Here is an 18,196-nt window from a genome sequence, read left to right as displayed (position 1 = left end):
AAACAAGCTCCACACTCAACATGGAGCATGACACGGGGCTCAATCTCACAACCATGAGATCATGACCTGAGCCAAAATCAAGAGTTGGACACTTAACTGACCAGCCACCCAGGCACCCCAAGACTGTTCTTATTCTTAAAAGATGCACGCTAATATGTTCGGGAAGGAAGTGTCATAATTTCTACATCGTAAGTCAAATGACATGAGTATACATACACGTATGTACGTATAAATTCATAGAGGAAATATGACCAAATGTTAACAATTATTGATTCTAAATAGAATATATGGATACTATACTATTCTTTAAGTTTTTCAGAGTGTCTGAAATTTGTCCTAATATCTGGGGAAAGAATTCCCAAATGCACAACTTTTTGTTTCTTTTTAATTTGTAATTTATCTTGAAATATGAACAGAGAATTTTAACTACTGGCTACCTCTCTGTTGGGATTCATTACAGGCAAATTGCTTTACACCCCCTGCGCTTCAAGAGGTACATTCCCAACATCTTAACGCTTTCTAAATCCACATTTCTTTTCAGCCTTCATTTTTTATGCAGCTTAAGGGATAAACTGAATAAAAACCCTTTCGAGTTGTTTTTCTAAATTGTATCCATAATGGACTATCTGAAATTTAGATGAATGAGTGGTTATGAAAGCTTTTCTAAAGTCATTACACCAATGAGCATTCTCTTCCTAAGAATTCACTGTAGTAATACTAATGATGAGGATAATAAGAACAATAGCAAGTTTGTATTGAGCATACGCTACATACCCAGATATTCTTCCAAAGATCAGATGCATACTAAATCTGCCCAATCTCTGCAACAGGACAGAAAGTTACTATCACTAGCATTTTAAAGATGATGCCCAGAGGAGAGGAGCATTTGGCCCGACATCCCAAAGGTAGTAAGGAAGTGGAATTGTGATGACACGGAGTATGGTTTGTGCCATGAGGGAGGGATTTCCTACATTTGCTACATTAATAGGGTTATTCCCTAGGAGGAATTCACTTAAGTTTTATAAAGATTGGATAGGGGCACCTGGGTGGCTCAGTCGTTTGAGCACAGACTTCGGCTCAGGTCATGATCTTGTAGTTCCTGAGTGCGAGCCCCGCATCGGGCTCTGTGCTGACAGCTCAGAGCCTGGAGCCTGCTTCGGATTCTGTGTCTCCCTCTCTCTCCCTCCCCCACTTGTGCTCTGCTCTCTCTCAAAAATAAAATAAACTTAAAAAAAAAAAAAAGACCAGGTAGTGTTAGAACGTTTCTATACCTTCATTAAACGAACATGTTTATTGTAAATTCTCTATGCTTTTATAAGCATAAGGAAGTTGTGTCTCACATTAGCCAAATCATCCTATAGTGTGAATATTCTGCCATTCTAATCAGAGAGGTGACAGTGAGGGGTTTCTTATTCTAATTAAATCGTCTTGTGACTTGTGTCATGTTCTTGAAACTGTGAATGTTGTCTCTCACATCATTTCTGGAAAAGGGCAAACTTCTTAATTTCTAATCATTCATAAAGTGGTTGATACTTTTATAAAATATAATTTTATGACAGTAACAAATTGCTATAAATGTTTCCAAACATTTACTCTCGCTTTCTGCATTCATCTCATGATGGACAGGTAACAATTTTGTGGACTGGCAGTAGGCTCTAGACAAGTTTTAGTAGTACTTCTCTAAGGGCCTTCCTACATCCTAATTTAAAGGGTTTCTCACTTGGATGAAGTCTATGACGTACCCTGAGATACTTATCACATCTCTAAGTCTCCCCACATTCCTTACATTCATAATATTTCACAGCAGTATGAGTTCTCTAATGTGCAGAGCAAAAACTGAATTACGATTAGGTTCTTCCTACATTCCTTAAAGTGTTTCTAATGAGTATGAATTCTCCAATGTTTACCAGACTTTGTGCCAAGAATAAAGATCTTCACACGTTCCTTACATTTGAATGGTTTCACATCAGTATAAATTGATGTTCAATAAGATTGTACAAAATCCTAAAGGCCTTTTCATATTCCTTATATTCAAAGCATTTCTCACTAGTATGAATTTTCTGATATATCAAGTAAACTGTCCACACACAGGTAAGGGTTTTACACATTCGCTACATTTATAAGTTTTCTCAAGAGTAAGATTCTCCTTGTATTGTTGGTACACATAAAAAATGTGTTCACATCTCTTCAATCATAAAGTTTCATCAGTATCAATTGTCTCATTTAAGTTGTCCATATAAAGGCTTCCCCACATTCTTTATATTCATAAGGTTTATCATTACTATGAGTTCTCTCATGTTGAACAAGGTTTGAGCCATTAACAAAGGTCTTCCCAAATTCCTTATATTGATAAGGGTTCTCACCAGCATGAAATCTCTGATGAACAGTAAGTTGATAGCCACTACCAAAGGCCTTCCCACATTGCTTACATTCATAGGACTTCTCACCAGTATGGATTCTCTCATGTTTAACAAGGCTTGAAGCCCAACTAAAGGCCTTCCCACATTCCTTACACTTAAAAGGTTTCTCACCAGTATGGATTTTCTGATGTTGCGTAAGGTGATAGCCACGACTGAAAGCCTTCCCACATTCTTTACATTCATAAGGTTTCTCGCCAGTATGGATTCTCTCATGTTGAACAAGACTTGAGCCACAATTAAAGGTCTTCCCACATTCCTTACATTCGTAGGGCTTCTCACCAGTATGAAATATCTGATGTCGAGTAAGTTGATAGCTACTACCAAAGGCCTTCCCACATTCTTTACATTCATAGGACTTCTCACCAGTATGGATTCTCTCATGTTTAACAAGGCTTGAACTCCAACTAAAAGCCTTCCCACATTCCTTACATTCAAAAGGTTTTTCACCAGTATGGATTTTCTGATGTTGAGTGAGGTGATAGCCACGACTGAAGGCCTTCCCACATTCTCTACATCCATAAGGTTTCTCGCCAGTATGGATTCTCTCATGTTGAATAAGACTTGAGCCACAATTAAAGGTCTTCCCACATTCCTTACATTCATAGGGTTTCTTGCCAGTATGAAATACCTGATGTCGAGTAAGTTGATAGCCCCAACAAAAAGCCTTTCCACATACTTTACATTCATAAGGCTTCTTGCCAGTATGAATTTTCTGATGCTGAGTAAGTTGATAACCACGACTGAAGGCCTTCCCACACTCTTTACATTTATAAGGTTTCTCACCTGTATGAATTATCTCATGTTTAGCGAGGCTTGAGCCCCAAAAAAAGGCCTTCCCACATTCCTTACATTTGTAAGATTTCACACCAATATGAATTTTCTGATGTTGAGTGAGGTGGTAGCCACGACTGAAAGCCTTCCCGCATTCTTTACATTCATAGGGTTTCTCGCCAGTATGGATTCTTTCATGTTTAACAAGACTAGATCCCCAACTAAAGGTCTTCCCACATTCCTTACATTCGTAGGGTTTCTCACCAGTATGAAATCTCTGATGCACAGTAAGTTGATAGGCACTAAAAAAGCCCTTCCCACATTCACTACATTCAAAGTGTTTTTCAGTCATATGAGTTCTCTCATGTTGAACAAGTTTTGACCCATGACTACAAGCCTTCCCACATTCCTTACAAATATAGCGTTTCTCTCTATTATGAATTCTTTGATGTGCACTAAAAGATTTGCTTTTTCTGTAAGTGGGCATTTTTTCATAGCTAATTATCATTTGACTAAAGTATGCCTCTTGATGTCCCTGTAGTCCCTCCAATTTGCTTTTGCACTTAGAATTATTTTTGAAAATGAATGCCTCAAGGCCAAGAGTTTTACTTCTTTCCGTCCTCTCCCATTGGGAAAAATGTATTTCAAAAATGTCTTTTTCTGAAATTTTATTTTTGGTTGCATATGTTGACTCCAAATCTGAAAGAAAACAAGAAAACCACATATTTTATTTCATTTACCAGAAAAAAAAATTAAAAAACCCTCAATAGAAATACAAGGCAAATTAGAAATAATACCCATTAAAAAAAAACAAAAGAAAGAAAGAATACCCATAAAAGAACTGGATTATAAGACTTCCTGAGCTCACTCCTAAGCATCAAGTGTCTACCCTGTTGGAACAACAATCTCAGTTTTGACTTTTCAGCTCTTATGTTCTTAATGTTCTGATCTGACAGTTTTCTGGAGGATTCCTCAAAGATCATTTTAACAAGTTCCTTATCTTCCTGTGTGGATGACCCCTTACACAAAATGCCTTTCCATCAAGCAAGCCCTTATGTGCACAGGGGTGGTTCGGCTGAACTTTTTCACAACTATGCAGGTTGGCATCATGAACTGGAATCTAGAAAATCAAGCACACCTGAAACTAATATTGTATGTCAACTACACTTAAAAAAATAAAACACTAAGCTACATAATACTCCACAGGAATTTTTCTGAGGGATTGGTGTTGGGATAAAAGCAGACAAAACTACTAAGTTCCAAGGCTCTACTAGAGGTGAAACATGTGAAACAAAACCAACTAAAACTGTAATAGAACCTCCACTTAGCTCAAATCCTGATACAATCAAAGAGATAAGCACATCAGTGGTCATGCAGGAAGTTTAGAGCAAAGAACAATTTTTCAATCTAATTTGAAACCAGAAATAAACTGAAACTAATGAAAGCTATGACCCAGTCCCAGCTCAGCTCTAAGCCTGGGGGGATCTGAGTTATCAGCCCCTCCCCCTAAATAGCTGATCTGAGAAACAGGCAGGGATCTATTCTTTACTGTTCTTCAAAATGTCTGGCACACAATGAAAATTTATGCGGTAGGTGAGGATCAGGGAAAGTGTGACCTAAAATCACACCCCCAGCCCCCCCCAAAAACACAAAAGAGACAAAGAACAGCTCACGTAGATATTAGAATCAGCAGGCAAGGCCATTGAATTATATTTTACAGATTCTGGAAGAAAAGATAGAGAACAGATGGCAAATTTCAGCAAAGAAACACAAACTCTAAAATTATAAAATGGAAATTCTACAACTAAAAAACCCAAACTGAAGCGCAAAGAGAAAAAGGATGGGGAAAAAAAAATAGAGTCAGACCTGTGCAACAATATTAAACAATCCAACTTCAGACAACAGCAGTTCCAGAAAGAGCCAAATAAGTACTTGAAAAGATTATTATTGCCATATTCTTAAAATGTATGAAATGTATAAATAAGCAATCTACTTTTTAGCAAACTGCAAGCAGAATAAATACAAAGAAAAGCAACAACTGGGAACATCATAATCAAACAGTTGAAAACTGAAAATAAAGGAAAAATAATAAAAGGAGGCAAAGGGGGGACATTATAGTTAGAGAACAACTATAAGAATTGAGGCTGACTTCACATCTGTAACAATGGAAGCTACAAGACAATGGAATGATATCTTTAATGGCTGAAAGAAAGCAAGCTTTCAACCTAAAGTTCTATATAAAGCACAAAGTATTCTTCAAAATGAAGATGAGAGATTTCCAGCCCCAGCCATGAAGAAAAATCTGGTATTAGACTTACTCTCACACTATAAACAGCTCTAAAGCTATAAAGCAGTATACTAGAGGGGGCGCCTGGGTGGCTCCGTCGGTTAAGCAACTGACTTCGGCTCGGGTCACGATCTCACGGTTCGTGGGTTCATTCCCTCTTTTTTTTTTTTTTCCAACGTTTATTTATTTTTGGGACAGAGAGAGACAGAGCATGAATTGGGGAGGGGCAGAGAGAGAGGGAGACACAGAATCGGAAACAGGCTCCAGGCTCTGAGCCATCAGCCCAGAGCCCGACGCGGGGCTCGAACTCACGGACCACGAGATCGTGACCTGGCTGAAGTCGACGCTCAACCGACTGTGCCACCCAGGCGCCCCACACGGTTCGTGGGTTCAAGCCCCACGTCGGGCTCTGTGCTGACAGCTCGGGGCCTGGAACCTGCTTCAGATTCCATGTCTCCCTCTCTCTCTGCCCCTCCCCCTCCTCGTGCTCTGTCTCTCAAAAATAAATAAACCTTAAAAAAAATTAAAAAACAAACAAACAGTGTACCAGACACAGGGCTGAAAAACTTTTAGAGGCAATTCTTAGGAGAACTTTATATTCACCCTTTCTGCCTGGCTGCGTCCTCCAAAATAAGGTACAGGAAAATGAAGTCCAAATATACAGCAGTGGTTTCACTGGGCAAAGGATACTGGTATCTGAGTTCAGGACTGCTAAGGCAGCTGGAATTTGTAGCTCATGGTTTAGCAAGTAAAGGAGCCATGAATCTGTAACTAAATATTAATTTATGCATCCATACAGTGACTCTCCACAAGGTACTTGGAGTACCAACCCAGACTGAGTGGAAAGAGGCATTCATCTGAGGCCTCACAAAGCCCATACAGTGAAAGACTCATCATCTGCTGCAGTAGTCCTCAAACTCGGTCTCAGAACCCCTTATACTCTTAATTATTGGTGAATTCTTTGCTTGCTCATGCATAAGTGTATTTGCAATACAAAATATACAAGGTTAGTATTTTTGTGTAATGGTGATTTTATGACATCTTAGGTGACTTATTAAAGGGTAGAGGAGTACTGTGGGATAGGTCTGTGGGAAGTAATTTTAATGATGTTTAACTGGGCATAGATAAACTGTAGTAACTATTGCTGCTTTACTTAATGATGTTTTATTTCTTTGTATACATGAACATTTGGGTATAAGAACTGTGTGTACATCCAAAAGGAAGTCACAGAATTTAAACTGACCAATCTAATCTTACAGCTACCTTGAGATGGCCAAATATAAACTAAATGCAATGCACTTTTGTATAGCTTAGCATCAATAGATAGTTCAGTAAACTTGAATTTAGTTCAACCAATCTGAACTGCCATGCAAGAGTTTATATTACAATTACTTGGTAAGGAAGGCTTAACAACATTAGTAAATGAAAAGAGATTTAACTACTTTTTAAATGTTAAAAACAAAAACAAAAACCGGGGCACCTGGATGCCTCAGTCGGTTAAGCATCCGACTTCCACTCAGGTCATGATCTCACAGTTCGTGAGTTTGAGTTCTGCATCAGGTGAGAATGAGCCCCACTTCCGGCACCGTACTGACAGTGCAGAGCCTGCATGGGATTTTCTCTTTCTCTTTCTCTCTCTCTCTCTCTCTCTCTCTCTCTCCCCCCCTCTGCCTCACCCATTTGCTCCCCCCACCTCAAAAAAATAAAATAAAAACACTTAAAAATAAATAAATGTTAAAAAAAAATCACTGAGGGCTCAAAAGAGCTTTTGTTTGTGCAAGTTAGATTTTCCAATATTTACCATACTAGAAATTAAAACGGAAAAATTAAAGATATTTATTAATTCACTTGAAAATAATGAATCATTCTCTGTCAGTACAATAAATTTATAAAAGTTACATTTTCTAAAACAAAAAAAATAAGCATTATCTTAATTTTTTGTGACTCTCTTTAATATATGGCTTAACAGAAGTCAACTGGATTCTCGTATCTGCTTCTGCATTCACTCTATGGCAATATGCTATTGTGACTGAAGTATACGAAGGAAATCTCGCCTCCCACATATATGCAACTGTTATTCTTTGATACTGTGGGTATGTTACTATTTGATGCTACAGTAAAACTTGAGAAGGGATAGTTTCATAAAGGTTAGTTGCAAGGTGAAATATGCAAATATACCCATGAACTTTTCATATTAAGTTACCTTAAAATCCACTGCACTTTGAATGATCTTTTATCCAGGCATAATTTTGTAATATTGTGCACTGGTCATGTGAAAAATGGTGGCTCGTGGAGTTATGCAGATCTTCGAAATGTTCACACATCTCATTACATAATATTTAAAAAATCATGTGTTAATATTACTTTCTTTTTTTTTTTAATTTTTTTTTTTTAACGTTTATTTATTTTTTTGGGACAGAGAGAGACAGAGCATGAACGGGGGAGGGGCAGAGAGAGAGGGAGACACAGAATCAGAAACAGGGTCCAGGCTCTGAGCCATCAGCCCAGAGCCCGACGCGGGGCTCAAAATCACGGACCGCGAGATCGTGACCTGGCTGAAGTCGGACGCTTAACCGACTGCGCCACCCAGGCGCCCCTGTTAATATTACTTTCTATCTCATCAGAAAAATGTTCATGTATTGGGAAGTTGTAAAAGCTCAAAATGGTAGATGTAAGTTTGACACAAATCTAAGTTTTACTTCAAAGTCTGAATTCTATCACTGGCAAAAAATACTGTTACTTGTCTTTCAAGTGGCGGGCTCAACTTGTGAGAAAATTTTTCTAACTACCTAAGTCTCAATAATAGTGTAATAGTTCATCTGTTAGGCATTCTTTCAAAAACAAAGTGGTGTCCCACGAAAAGAACAGCCAGTTTAACTCACAATTCAAACACCTGCACCAGTGGTTTTCCTCAAGGCACGCACCACACTTGGGTATACAGCAGAAGCGTTTAATGAATATTTCCCATTTCACCACAAAGGATATTTTTTAAATGCATATTCAAGGGTCAAGAATACAGGCTCATGAGCCAGACTTCCTTACAGGCTCAATTGCTTCAACCTTCTCCCACCAGCTGTGTGACCCCGGGGAAGTCACTTACACTATATGTCTCTGTATTCTCATCCATTAAAAGGGCATAAAAACAGTACTTGCCTCATAGGGATGTTGTGGAAGTTAATTAAGCTAATGTACTTGCTCTGCTTAGAACACAGCCTGGTTTGGGGCGCCTGGGTGGCTCAGTCAGTCGAGCAGCTGACTCTTGATTTTGGCTCAGGTCATGATCTCAACAGTCTGTGGGATCGAGCCCCACGTCAGGCTCTGCACTGACAGCATGGAGCCTCCTTGGGATTCTCTCCCTCTCTCTCTGTCCCTCCCGAGCTCTCACATGCACATGTGCTCTCTCTCTCTCAAAATAAATAAACTTAAAAAAGAGAAAACAACACAGCCTGGCATATGGTTGGCACAGTGTTAAGTGTTAATATTGTCAGAGTTACTATTGCTATTTTGCTAACAGGAAAAGAAGTTTCAGGAGACATTTTTAGGATTGAATTCTGTGTAGAGTTTAACTTTGTAAAATACAAGGTTCACAGATCGCAACGTTCAGCCTCCAACATGTTGAAAGGAATGTGTTCGCTTGGTGTGAAATGAATTGTTTATTCAATCCTCCACTGCATAAAGTGAAGGGGCTCTTTTGAAAGTCGGAGTACATCAGGACCCTGTTTCTAGCTGCACTCTCTGCATGTGGGTCAAAAACTAACAAAGAGCAGTGCTTCTTTGATGTGTATAAAAATCACCCAGGGATCTTGTGTAAACGTAGACTCTGTTCGGCATGTCTGGGATAGGACCTGGCAACTGTATTTCTTTTTTTAATGCTTCATGCATTAATTCATTCACTTATATATGTAAGTGATGAATCACTAAATTCTATTCCTGAAACCACTATGACACTATAAGTTGACTAACTAGAATTTAAATATTAATTTGGGGAAAAAAAAAAAAAAGACAAGCTGGTAGAAGCAGCTGATGTTAGGTATGTGTGTAATATTTAACAATAAAAAACCTAACACCGGGGCACCTGGGTAGCTCAGTTGGTTGAGCGTCCAACTCTTGATTTCCATTCAGTGAGATCAAGCCTCACGTCTCAAACCCCTACTTGAGATTCTCCCTCTCCCCTCCCTCTCTTTGCCCTTCCCCCGCTTGCTCACATACTCTCTTTCAAAAATAAATAAATGAACTTAAAAAAAAAAAAAAAAGCTAAAACCCCAGTAAACCAAATAAAGGCTTCTAATCACCCAGAAAACAATCCACATTCCTCCCCCAAACCAACAAAACTGCCTACCGTCTGGGCCCTGCCTATCTCCTTCACTAACTTCTTGGTATCCTCTCCTTCACTAACTCTGTTCTGGTCTTCCTATGGTTCCTCAAACATTAACAATCACATTCTGAGGAGCAAGCACACAGATAATCGTTAGACATGTTGAAGTTAATTAAACACAGTATGAAACCTGGTTTCTTTGACAATGGTTACGAACTGAATGGCCCATAATGCAAATCCAGCTCCTTGTAAAGAAGAGAGGCCACTACAGGAAAAGCCAGAGGAAGGTGTGAAGGTATGGGACGATCAAGGAGCTTGCTGAACCCATTTCTAATCCAACAAATATTAAGTCGTCCCTTTGAGAACAGGGAGAAGAAATTGACCTGGTTTCTTCAAAGACAGCCCTATAATTCCCACAGGGAAAGCCAATGGTGCAGAGAAGATTCTAAAGTATTTCAGGCAGATGACCTTACCCAATGAGACCAAGTTACTATAGTTCTCCAACATCACATCCACGTACAAGTCCCTCTGAGCAGGGTCCAGGCACTCCCACTCCTCCTGAGAGAAGTCGATGGCCACATCCCTGAAAGTCACCAAGCCCTAAAACCAAAAACCCATACATTACTTGGGAAATTAAAGAAATTTAAGAATTTAAGAAAATATTTCTAAGAGGGGGAAAAAGGATTATGAAGGATAAACCGCAAGAAGAGGAAAATGTAGCAATCAAGTAGGCTGGAGGCCTGTGATACATATAGGTAGAGAAAAGTAAAGAAATTAGTACAACTAAAGCAGAGTGTTACCCATTCTAGAAGAATCCTGTTACAGCAGAAAAAATTTCTTGGATATTGTGAGATAGGTAACTAAGCTATCTAGACTTGTCTGGTAATATATAAAATAATCCCAGTTTCTCTTCTATTAAATAAAAGTGGTGTTGGGGGGGGAGGTTGTTTATGAGTATGTAAACATACATACAACCTGCTATGTGCCTGCCTCGTAAATTCTTTATAAACATAAACTGCTACACCATCTTTTCCCTTTCAGGCTTTAAGGAACAGAAAACACAAATAAGAAAATTTTTTTCCCAAATGCACTATAAAATCTCTATTTCAGAAAAATGACTTCCATTAAATTACAGATTATCATTAAGCCTCAAGTAAACCATTCCATTAGATTACAATGTAAGCATTTTTTTCTCACACATCTTACAAATACATGTTTTTATTAGCTGCATTCAGTTCATCATATAGGTATATAAATTAATATCTCCATTATATTTATACACTTAGGTTGAACAAAACTTCCAAAGACTTTCTTAATTCTAGAAATCTACTATCATCCAGTATTTAGAAATCTCAGTCACCTTCTTACTTGTTACCATCAACCACACCTCACCTGACACCCTCCTCATTCCCAAGCAGGAGACTGCCAATAGAGCACATCATATATGACACAGGTGTCACCAAGATCTGTGCATCCTGGTCAATAACCAAATGGACTCTGACACTGGTGTTCATTGATTGGGGAACCACACTTTCCCTGGAAAGACCCACTCACAAGCCCCTGTGTCCAAAAAGCCTTGCAAAGCCTCACAGAGACTGAGGCTGAGCCCAAGAAATCCCAAATTCCATCTTCTCTCTCTGGGAGACTCAGGTCCATGAAGAAGTTCCAAGTTTGCCTGTATGACCAAATGGGACCCTCATCACTGACTCATCACACCACAGACCTGAGATGGGAATAAGGAATTCTGATAAGGGAAATGGCGCAGCCCTAGTGGACCAAAGACAGAAGTGATTACGAAGGGCACCACCCAAGACAGCCTACCATGGATATGTCCTAGGTAAACACCAAAGCTCTTCCAGAGAAGGCACAAGCAACTGAAATTGTTCTCTTGGGTGACCATCCAGCTGTCTAAGGGCATTGTATCCTGACTGGCTTCTTTCCTAGATGCCAGCCAATCAGCACCTTAACCTGAAAAAGGAATAACTGTTGTTTTCAAAATGTCTACAGTCTTCATTCTCCCGTTTTTCCTTCCCTTGTAAATAAATCGTTGGTGTTTTAATAGATGAAATCAGTCTACTGCTGGTTTTCCTTGTATATAAGTAAAAGTGTGCTGTTAACTACATTTCTTCAATTTATTCTTTGACAGAAGCTCAAGTATTTCCCTCAAAAGATTCCATCCCTTCGCTGCTCTTGATAGAAGACCGAGCACACAGATGTTGAATGTGTTCAATGACCATGACGACACTGAATGGAAAGGCACATACGAAGGACATTGGGCTACTTGGCACTATCCTTTACTGGAATAGGGGGAACTGAGAGGCAGGTTCAGGAGTGGGGTTCTGTTATGCAGAAAGCATTCGGATAATTAAGGAAAAGATTCATATGACCTAAAAATCACAGTATTTCAAGGAGAGAGAAATAACCAACTTACATCAGTCATGGTTCTAGAATTGCAAGAACTAATTAATAATCCATGGGGTTCCTCTATTGGTGAAGCACAGAATCCAGAAAAGTCAGAGCTGGGGAGGGGAAAAAAAAGCTTTAGACCAGATGTGAAGTGATCCCATCCTGACTTAAGCTAATATAAACTTCTACCTCTGCCATTCCTCCTCCTACCCCCCACACTCCCACACCATCTTTGAAACCTAAACTCTCCCCTCAAACCCAAAGGTCCTTCAGTAGGAAGGTTTCTGGCAGTGCCTGATACTGGGGATGCTGATATGAGACTGAGGCTGGACCACTGGTCCTTCCCAGACCAGATCTCCCTCCCACCATTCTGCCTCTCCGAGCTGAGAAAGAGCAACACAGTCCAAGTGAGAACATCTTTCATGGGCTTGGGGCTCAAGAAGGTTGGTCAAGACACAGGGGTGGACAGGATGCACAACTGCCTGAGCCCAAAGCTGACCTCTTAACGCGTTCATAACATACACGCAACAGAATACGAGAAACTAAGCTAAGTCAGGGGAAATAATCAAAATATACTGTCAATAGAAAATACAGCTTGCAGGATGTATAGTATGATTATATTTATAAATTGTATGTGTATAACAATATAGAAAAGACTGACAATCACATGTCCACAGATGAAAAAAGTGTTTAGGAAAAAAAAGTGTTTAGAAAGTTATACATCTATATACAATAAGGGTTTTCTTTTTATTGTGGTCATAATGTTCTTTTTGTTTAAGTATTCTGCATAACTGTTGTAACCATGGCCATGCATTATACCAACTATATAATTTCTACATACACTCCCGTTTTGCCTAGAAAAAAAGTGGCTGAAATTCCCCCAAGAAATGTCATGGATATATTGATGAGATCTCAATCCTGCTTCTCTTCATGTCTTCTGACACATGGGTTTATTTTATATCTGAACTTGTCTTTTTAGACGGGATACTCTCCTGATAATTGCTGAACTGATCCTACTGGTCTCACTTAGCAACTAACATTAGTAGGATACAAACTACAGGGTATCCAACACGCAGGACAAATTCTATTTGCCTCTGCAAAACCAGTCGTGACCCAACAGTATTGCCTGTAATTACCTTCCTATGAGTTTCCAAGACAGGTTACCCGAGTTGTTTCTTGGCCTTTGTTGCTGGCAGCCTTAACTTCATTCCTATGTAAATTTAGTCTTCCTTGTCTTAAAGGCAACAACCATGTCTTTCAGTTACTGTATCACTACCCAAGTCCTATCTCAGGGCCTTAAATTTGGGACAAATTTTTACCCAAAATTCCCTTATGGAAACGTGTCCTTAAATAGCTAGAGAAGTACAGATGTATACACAAGAATATTCAACCAAAAATCATTTATGAGATAACCAAGAATTAGAAACTACCTAACAATAAGCAAAAGGTTTGCTCAACTGTGGCCTGCTGTGCCCTCATTAGTTTGGTGGTATTAGACCATATTAATTGAAGAAAGACAAACATAATCAATTTCTTGGTGATACAGGCAGGTTTGTAAAGGATACACAATGTGGGAAGTGTATCTGAAATTAAGATAAAGGCTCTGGTGTCGACTTTCAGGATGTGAATCTGGGCTCGACAGTGACCAATTTCTCAACACTTCTATTTCCTCATCAATAAAAGAAAAAGAGAAGGATAGGAACACTGTCTGCTACACAGGGCTGTACTGAAGATTAAGTAAGAAAATCCACATATAATACTGGTGTACGATAGGGGAATCTGGCTGGCTCGTTCGGAGGAGCATAAGGCTCTTGATTTCAGGGTCGTGAGTCTGAGCCCCATGTGGAGTGTAGAGATTTCTTAAATTACAAAAAAAAAAAAAAAAAAAAAAAATAGTGGGGTGCCTAGGTGGCTCAGGTAATAAATAAAGCGTCCGACTTCAGCTCAGGTCATGATCTCACAGTCCAGGAGTTTGAGCCCCACCTCGGGCTCTGTGCTGACAGCTCAGAGCCTGAAGCCTGCTTCACATTCTGTGTCTCCTCCTTTCTCTGTCCCTCCCCCACTCGAGCTCTGTCTCTATCTCAAAAATAAATAAATGTTAAAAAAAGAAGCAAAAAAAAAACTAGTGTACGATAATTACTTAACCTAAGTTTTAGCCATTATTATTGAAAATGGAGATTACTGTCCCTTATGCTGTTATAAGAAAAGTTAATGACCCTTTCCATATTTTCATAATAAAATCCATGCTTCTCAGGTGTGTTTTCTTACAAAGTTAACTAAAGTTTCACCGTCCAGCCTTAAGCCCACTATTCTTCCTAAATAACAACATAAGCACAACAGGTTCTCAGAAAGACACAGAGGAGATATCCCCCACTCCCAGAAGCTGCAGATAGAGACAGGACTCAACATCATAAAGCTGGCTCAGAAAATACAACCCAATTAGATGTCAAGAGGAGAACATTAACCAGAGGTGTGATCTTGTTCTGTGCAAATTGGTGGTTTATTAAATGTCCATAACTATAACCTTCTTATTCTACCTTCTGTTATTAATATCTGTCCTTGGAAATATTATTTGTAATATAGGTTTTTATAAGACAGAACAAAGACACTGGAAATTATCACTATTTTCTGTGGAAATAACCTTTAAAATAATCTAATTCTGAAAGTCTGTCTTTGAGGCTCTTGTAATTAACTTTTAAATGGTGTTTACATTCCTAAAAGTTGTGAATACTTCAGGTTTTTAAATAAAGAAGAAATCACTAACACTTCTCTCTTCTTCCTGCACATTCAAGAGTAAAACAAAACCCACACGTGGGTTGGACTTCTCCATCAAAATAAAAGCTAGAGAGTCTTTAATTCAGTTGTATCACCAATTACTGTTATCTTATTCAGCAGAAACAAAACCAGACACATAGGCTCACAGGAAAAAATATTTTTAAACAGAAATGCACCAAAATATTAAGAATGATTAACTCTAGGGGTGCCTGGGTGGCTCAGTCAGTTAAGCGTCCGACATCAGCTAGGGCATGATCTTACGGTTTGTGAGTTTGAGCCCCGCATCGGGCTCTGTGCTGAGAGCTCAGAGCCTGGAGCCTGCTTCGGATTCTGTGTCTCCCTCTCTCTCTCTGTCCTTTCCTTGATTACGCTCTGTCTCTCTCTCAAAAATAAATAAAACGTTAAAAAAATTTTTTTAAAGAATGATTACCTCTAGAGGATGTAATTCTAATTTCCTTCTCTATGTTCCCTGGACTGTTGAATTTTTTGCAACAAACCTGCATTAATTCCATAACCAGAAATATAAAGATATTTCCAAATGTAAAAAACTGAATGATAGGGAAGGGCCATATTTCAGTCATTAAGAAAACTGAAAAAAACAGAGCCAACCCTGAAGATCAGTGGGCCAGAAACAAAGTACATTGACCAGCTGTTGAACATGCTGGAGCTGGAGCTGACCCCTACACTGAGACACTTTCACTATCAAGATTCCCCTGAAACCAACACACCAATGACGTTAAGTCACCTTCAAAGTCTTGAGGAAGGAAACATATGCACATAAATAGAATAATATTTGGTACAGAACAGATGCTCAACAAGTGTGGCTACACCCCTCTACCTGTTCACTGCGGTCAATTAAAACATTTTGGAGACAATCCTTGAAAAATGTCTTTCAGGGGCGCCTGGGTGGCTCAGTTGGTTAAGCATCCGACTTCAGCTCAGGTCATGATCTCACGGTTGGTGAGTTCGAGCCCCTGTTGGGCTCTGTGCTGACAGCTCGGAGCCTGCAGTCTGCTTCGGAATCACGGTCTCCCTCTCTCTCTGCCCCTCCCCCACTCGTGCTCTGTGTCTCAAAAATAAAATAAACATTAAAAAAAATGTTTGAGGGGCGCCTGGGTGGCGCAGTCGGTTGAGTGTCCGACTTCAGCCAGGTCACAATCTCGCGGTCCGTGGGTTCGAGCCCCGCGTCGGGCTCTGGGCTGATGGTTCAGAGCCTGGAGCCTGTTTCCGATTCTGTGTCTCCCTCTCTCTCTGCCCCTCCCCCGTTCACGCTCTGTCTCTCTCTGTCCCAAAAATAAATAAACATTGAAAAAAAAAATTAAAAAAAAAATGTTTGAGAATAATGTCTCCCATAACTCTCACTGAATGGGATTCATACAGAACTCACAATATTCTTGAGGACTTTTGTTTATAACTATTACTTAATATTTTATTACTTACATTTTCCTTCTGATTCTTTATAAACATAATTTTTATCAAGTACACATTATTCCATTACAGGAGACAACTGCAATTTACTTAACTGTTTCCATATCACTGGACACTAATCTTGTAAAATCTCCTTCCCAGCTATTAAATCCTAATCCCGGACCAGTGGAGCTGGATCTTTTTTGGGTCATGTACATTCGACAATCTCATGAAATTATAGACATTTTTGCCCACTAAAAAAATACATTTACAAATATTTATAAAAATTCGGTCTCAAATCCAAGAGATTTGTGATCATCTGGCAATTATAAATGGGACAAAACCTCAGGTTAAGATTTCCTCTACTAGATTACTTTTTCCAACTTGAGTAGCTGGCTATTAATTGAGAGTAAGGTCAATAAGGGGCGACTAAGAAGAGGGATGCATGAGCAGGGTAGGTCATTCATCAGGAGGAAAACCCAGGATAGTCACTACTAGTGATATTTCAGGCCAAGAAAGCAAATATTCTCATGATCTAAAAACGAAAGGAACTGTGTGAATAATAAAGAAACACAAACTCACCCTGATCCTTGACTTCAAAATATGCAACAATTCTTCCCTCCTCCTCAGGATCCTTCTTAGAAACCCGGCAGCAGTGGGAGTGGTGGGGGTGGGGGTGGGGGTGGGGGTGCGGGAGGGGGACACCGAAAGACTCATGAGACACCAGCATTTCTTGGAGCACAGACCCAACTAAAACAAAAAAGGAAAACCGAAACACCGCCTAGAGCCGTATTCACCTTCAGCCACACAAAACCCAACGGAATTGAAAGGAAGGAAGGTTGACAGCAGCTGCTGGGCACGAAGGTCTGGCTGCTCTGAAACACGTAGCTGGCTCCCAAGGAGCTCCGAGACGCGCGCCCCTTCTACGAACCTTACCTCTGGGGCCTCCCCCATCACGTCTTCCTAGAAGCATGTCACGAGGACACTTCCGGATGTACGAGTCTCATCCCAAGACTAGCCCTCTGCCTTCTTGGCGTGAAACGTTCCCTCTAGGGCTTAGGGTAGGACCCCTTTTCTTGCGGGCATTTAACTTTGGCCGGCCCAAAGAAAGTCTAGAGGGAACCCAGAGCACACAGCCAAAGCAAAACCACAAGGCCACGCACCCCATCACCCGGGCACACATTCCCAATCGCATGCACCATCACGGAGGCACACCCCGGCCCTGTCACGCACCATCCTGCTCAGCCGCTAGCGCACACACAGGCTGGAGGCTCCGAACGCGACACACCCAGTCCGCTAACCGGGCCCCCTCACCTCGGGCGCTTCCCGAAGTCACCCCCACACTGGCTGCGGGTTCTGACCCCGCGCTGACTACTTCCGTCGACGCGGGCAACTCACTGCGCGGAGCCCGAGAACCTTCAGGACACCGGAAACGGACCCACAGGCTTATGGGAAATAAGAGACGGCAAGTCCTCGGAGGGCGAGAACCGGGCCGTCCAAAGAGCTCTCCGCGGGCAACCTCACCCCGCCCGGAAGAAGACCTGTGCCCGGAGACTTTTGGGAAATGTAGTCCACGGCGGGCAAATCCTCAGAAGCTGGGACCCAGGACCCTTAGAATGCTCCCAGCATGCAACTCGGCTACGCCTAGCAAAGGCGCTTTTTCCAAAGTCAACCCGAACTTCTAGTTTGTGCTGCAGCGAGTAGGTCCCGGCTAGGCGAACAGCACATCTCAATAATCTTCGATGTGACTGAGAGAGAATTAAATGGTTTTCAAGGAAGGCTGAGGAATGCATTCTGAGAGTGTTAGAGATTGGA

The 18,196-nt window shown here is 40.4% G+C and overlaps 1 protein-coding gene across 12 annotated transcripts; it reads right to left on the bottom strand.

Moving 5' to 3' along the window:
• Positions 1-1,947: 1,947 nt before the first annotated feature.
• On the bottom strand, positions 1,948-17,908 carry ZNF283 (zinc finger protein 283). 12 transcript variants are annotated; one of them, XM_040457293.1, is made up of 5 exons: positions 17,615-17,905; positions 16,964-17,018; positions 12,225-12,312; positions 10,267-10,393; positions 1,948-3,890 (listed from the first exon to the last, which is right to left on the bottom strand). In XM_040457293.1, the coding sequence occupies exons 3-5, from the start codon at positions 12,231-12,233 to the stop codon at positions 2,224-2,226; spliced, it is 1,803 nt and encodes a 600-aa protein (XP_040313227.1). In that variant the 5' UTR covers positions 12,234-12,312; positions 16,964-17,018; positions 17,615-17,905; the 3' UTR covers positions 1,948-2,223. The 12 variants fall into 12 exon arrangements, with proteins under 12 accessions (XP_040313227.1, XP_040313226.1, XP_040313228.1 ...); XM_040457292.1 differs by having other exon boundaries at positions 16,964-17,015; XM_040457294.1 differs by having other exon boundaries at positions 17,696-17,905.
• Between the last annotated feature and the right edge of the window lie 288 nt (positions 17,909-18,196).

Source organism: Herpailurus yagouaroundi, unplaced genomic scaffold (genome assembly GCF_014898765.1).
Source record: "Herpailurus yagouaroundi ecotype Mexico unplaced genomic scaffold, PumYag 220, whole genome shotgun sequence".
Lineage (NCBI taxonomy): Eukaryota > Metazoa > Chordata > Mammalia > Carnivora > Felidae > Herpailurus > Herpailurus yagouaroundi.
Note: the sequence above shows the minus strand (reverse complement) of the source record. Positions and strands in the feature narration are given on the sequence as shown.

What these genes read in the sequence shown, in the direction of transcription:
- ZNF283 (XM_040457287.1), bottom strand. An exon ending in TTTTGAAGTCAAGGATCAGG is followed by an intron (nt 10,394 to 16,963) that starts GTGAGTTTGTGT and finishes TTTTGGTTTTAG; the next exon opens with GGCTTGGTGACTTTCAGGGA. An exon ending in TAGTAACTTGGTCTCATTGG is followed by an intron (nt 3,891 to 10,266) that starts GTAAGGTCATCT and finishes GTTTTCTTTCAG; the next exon opens with ATTTGGAGTCAACATATGCA.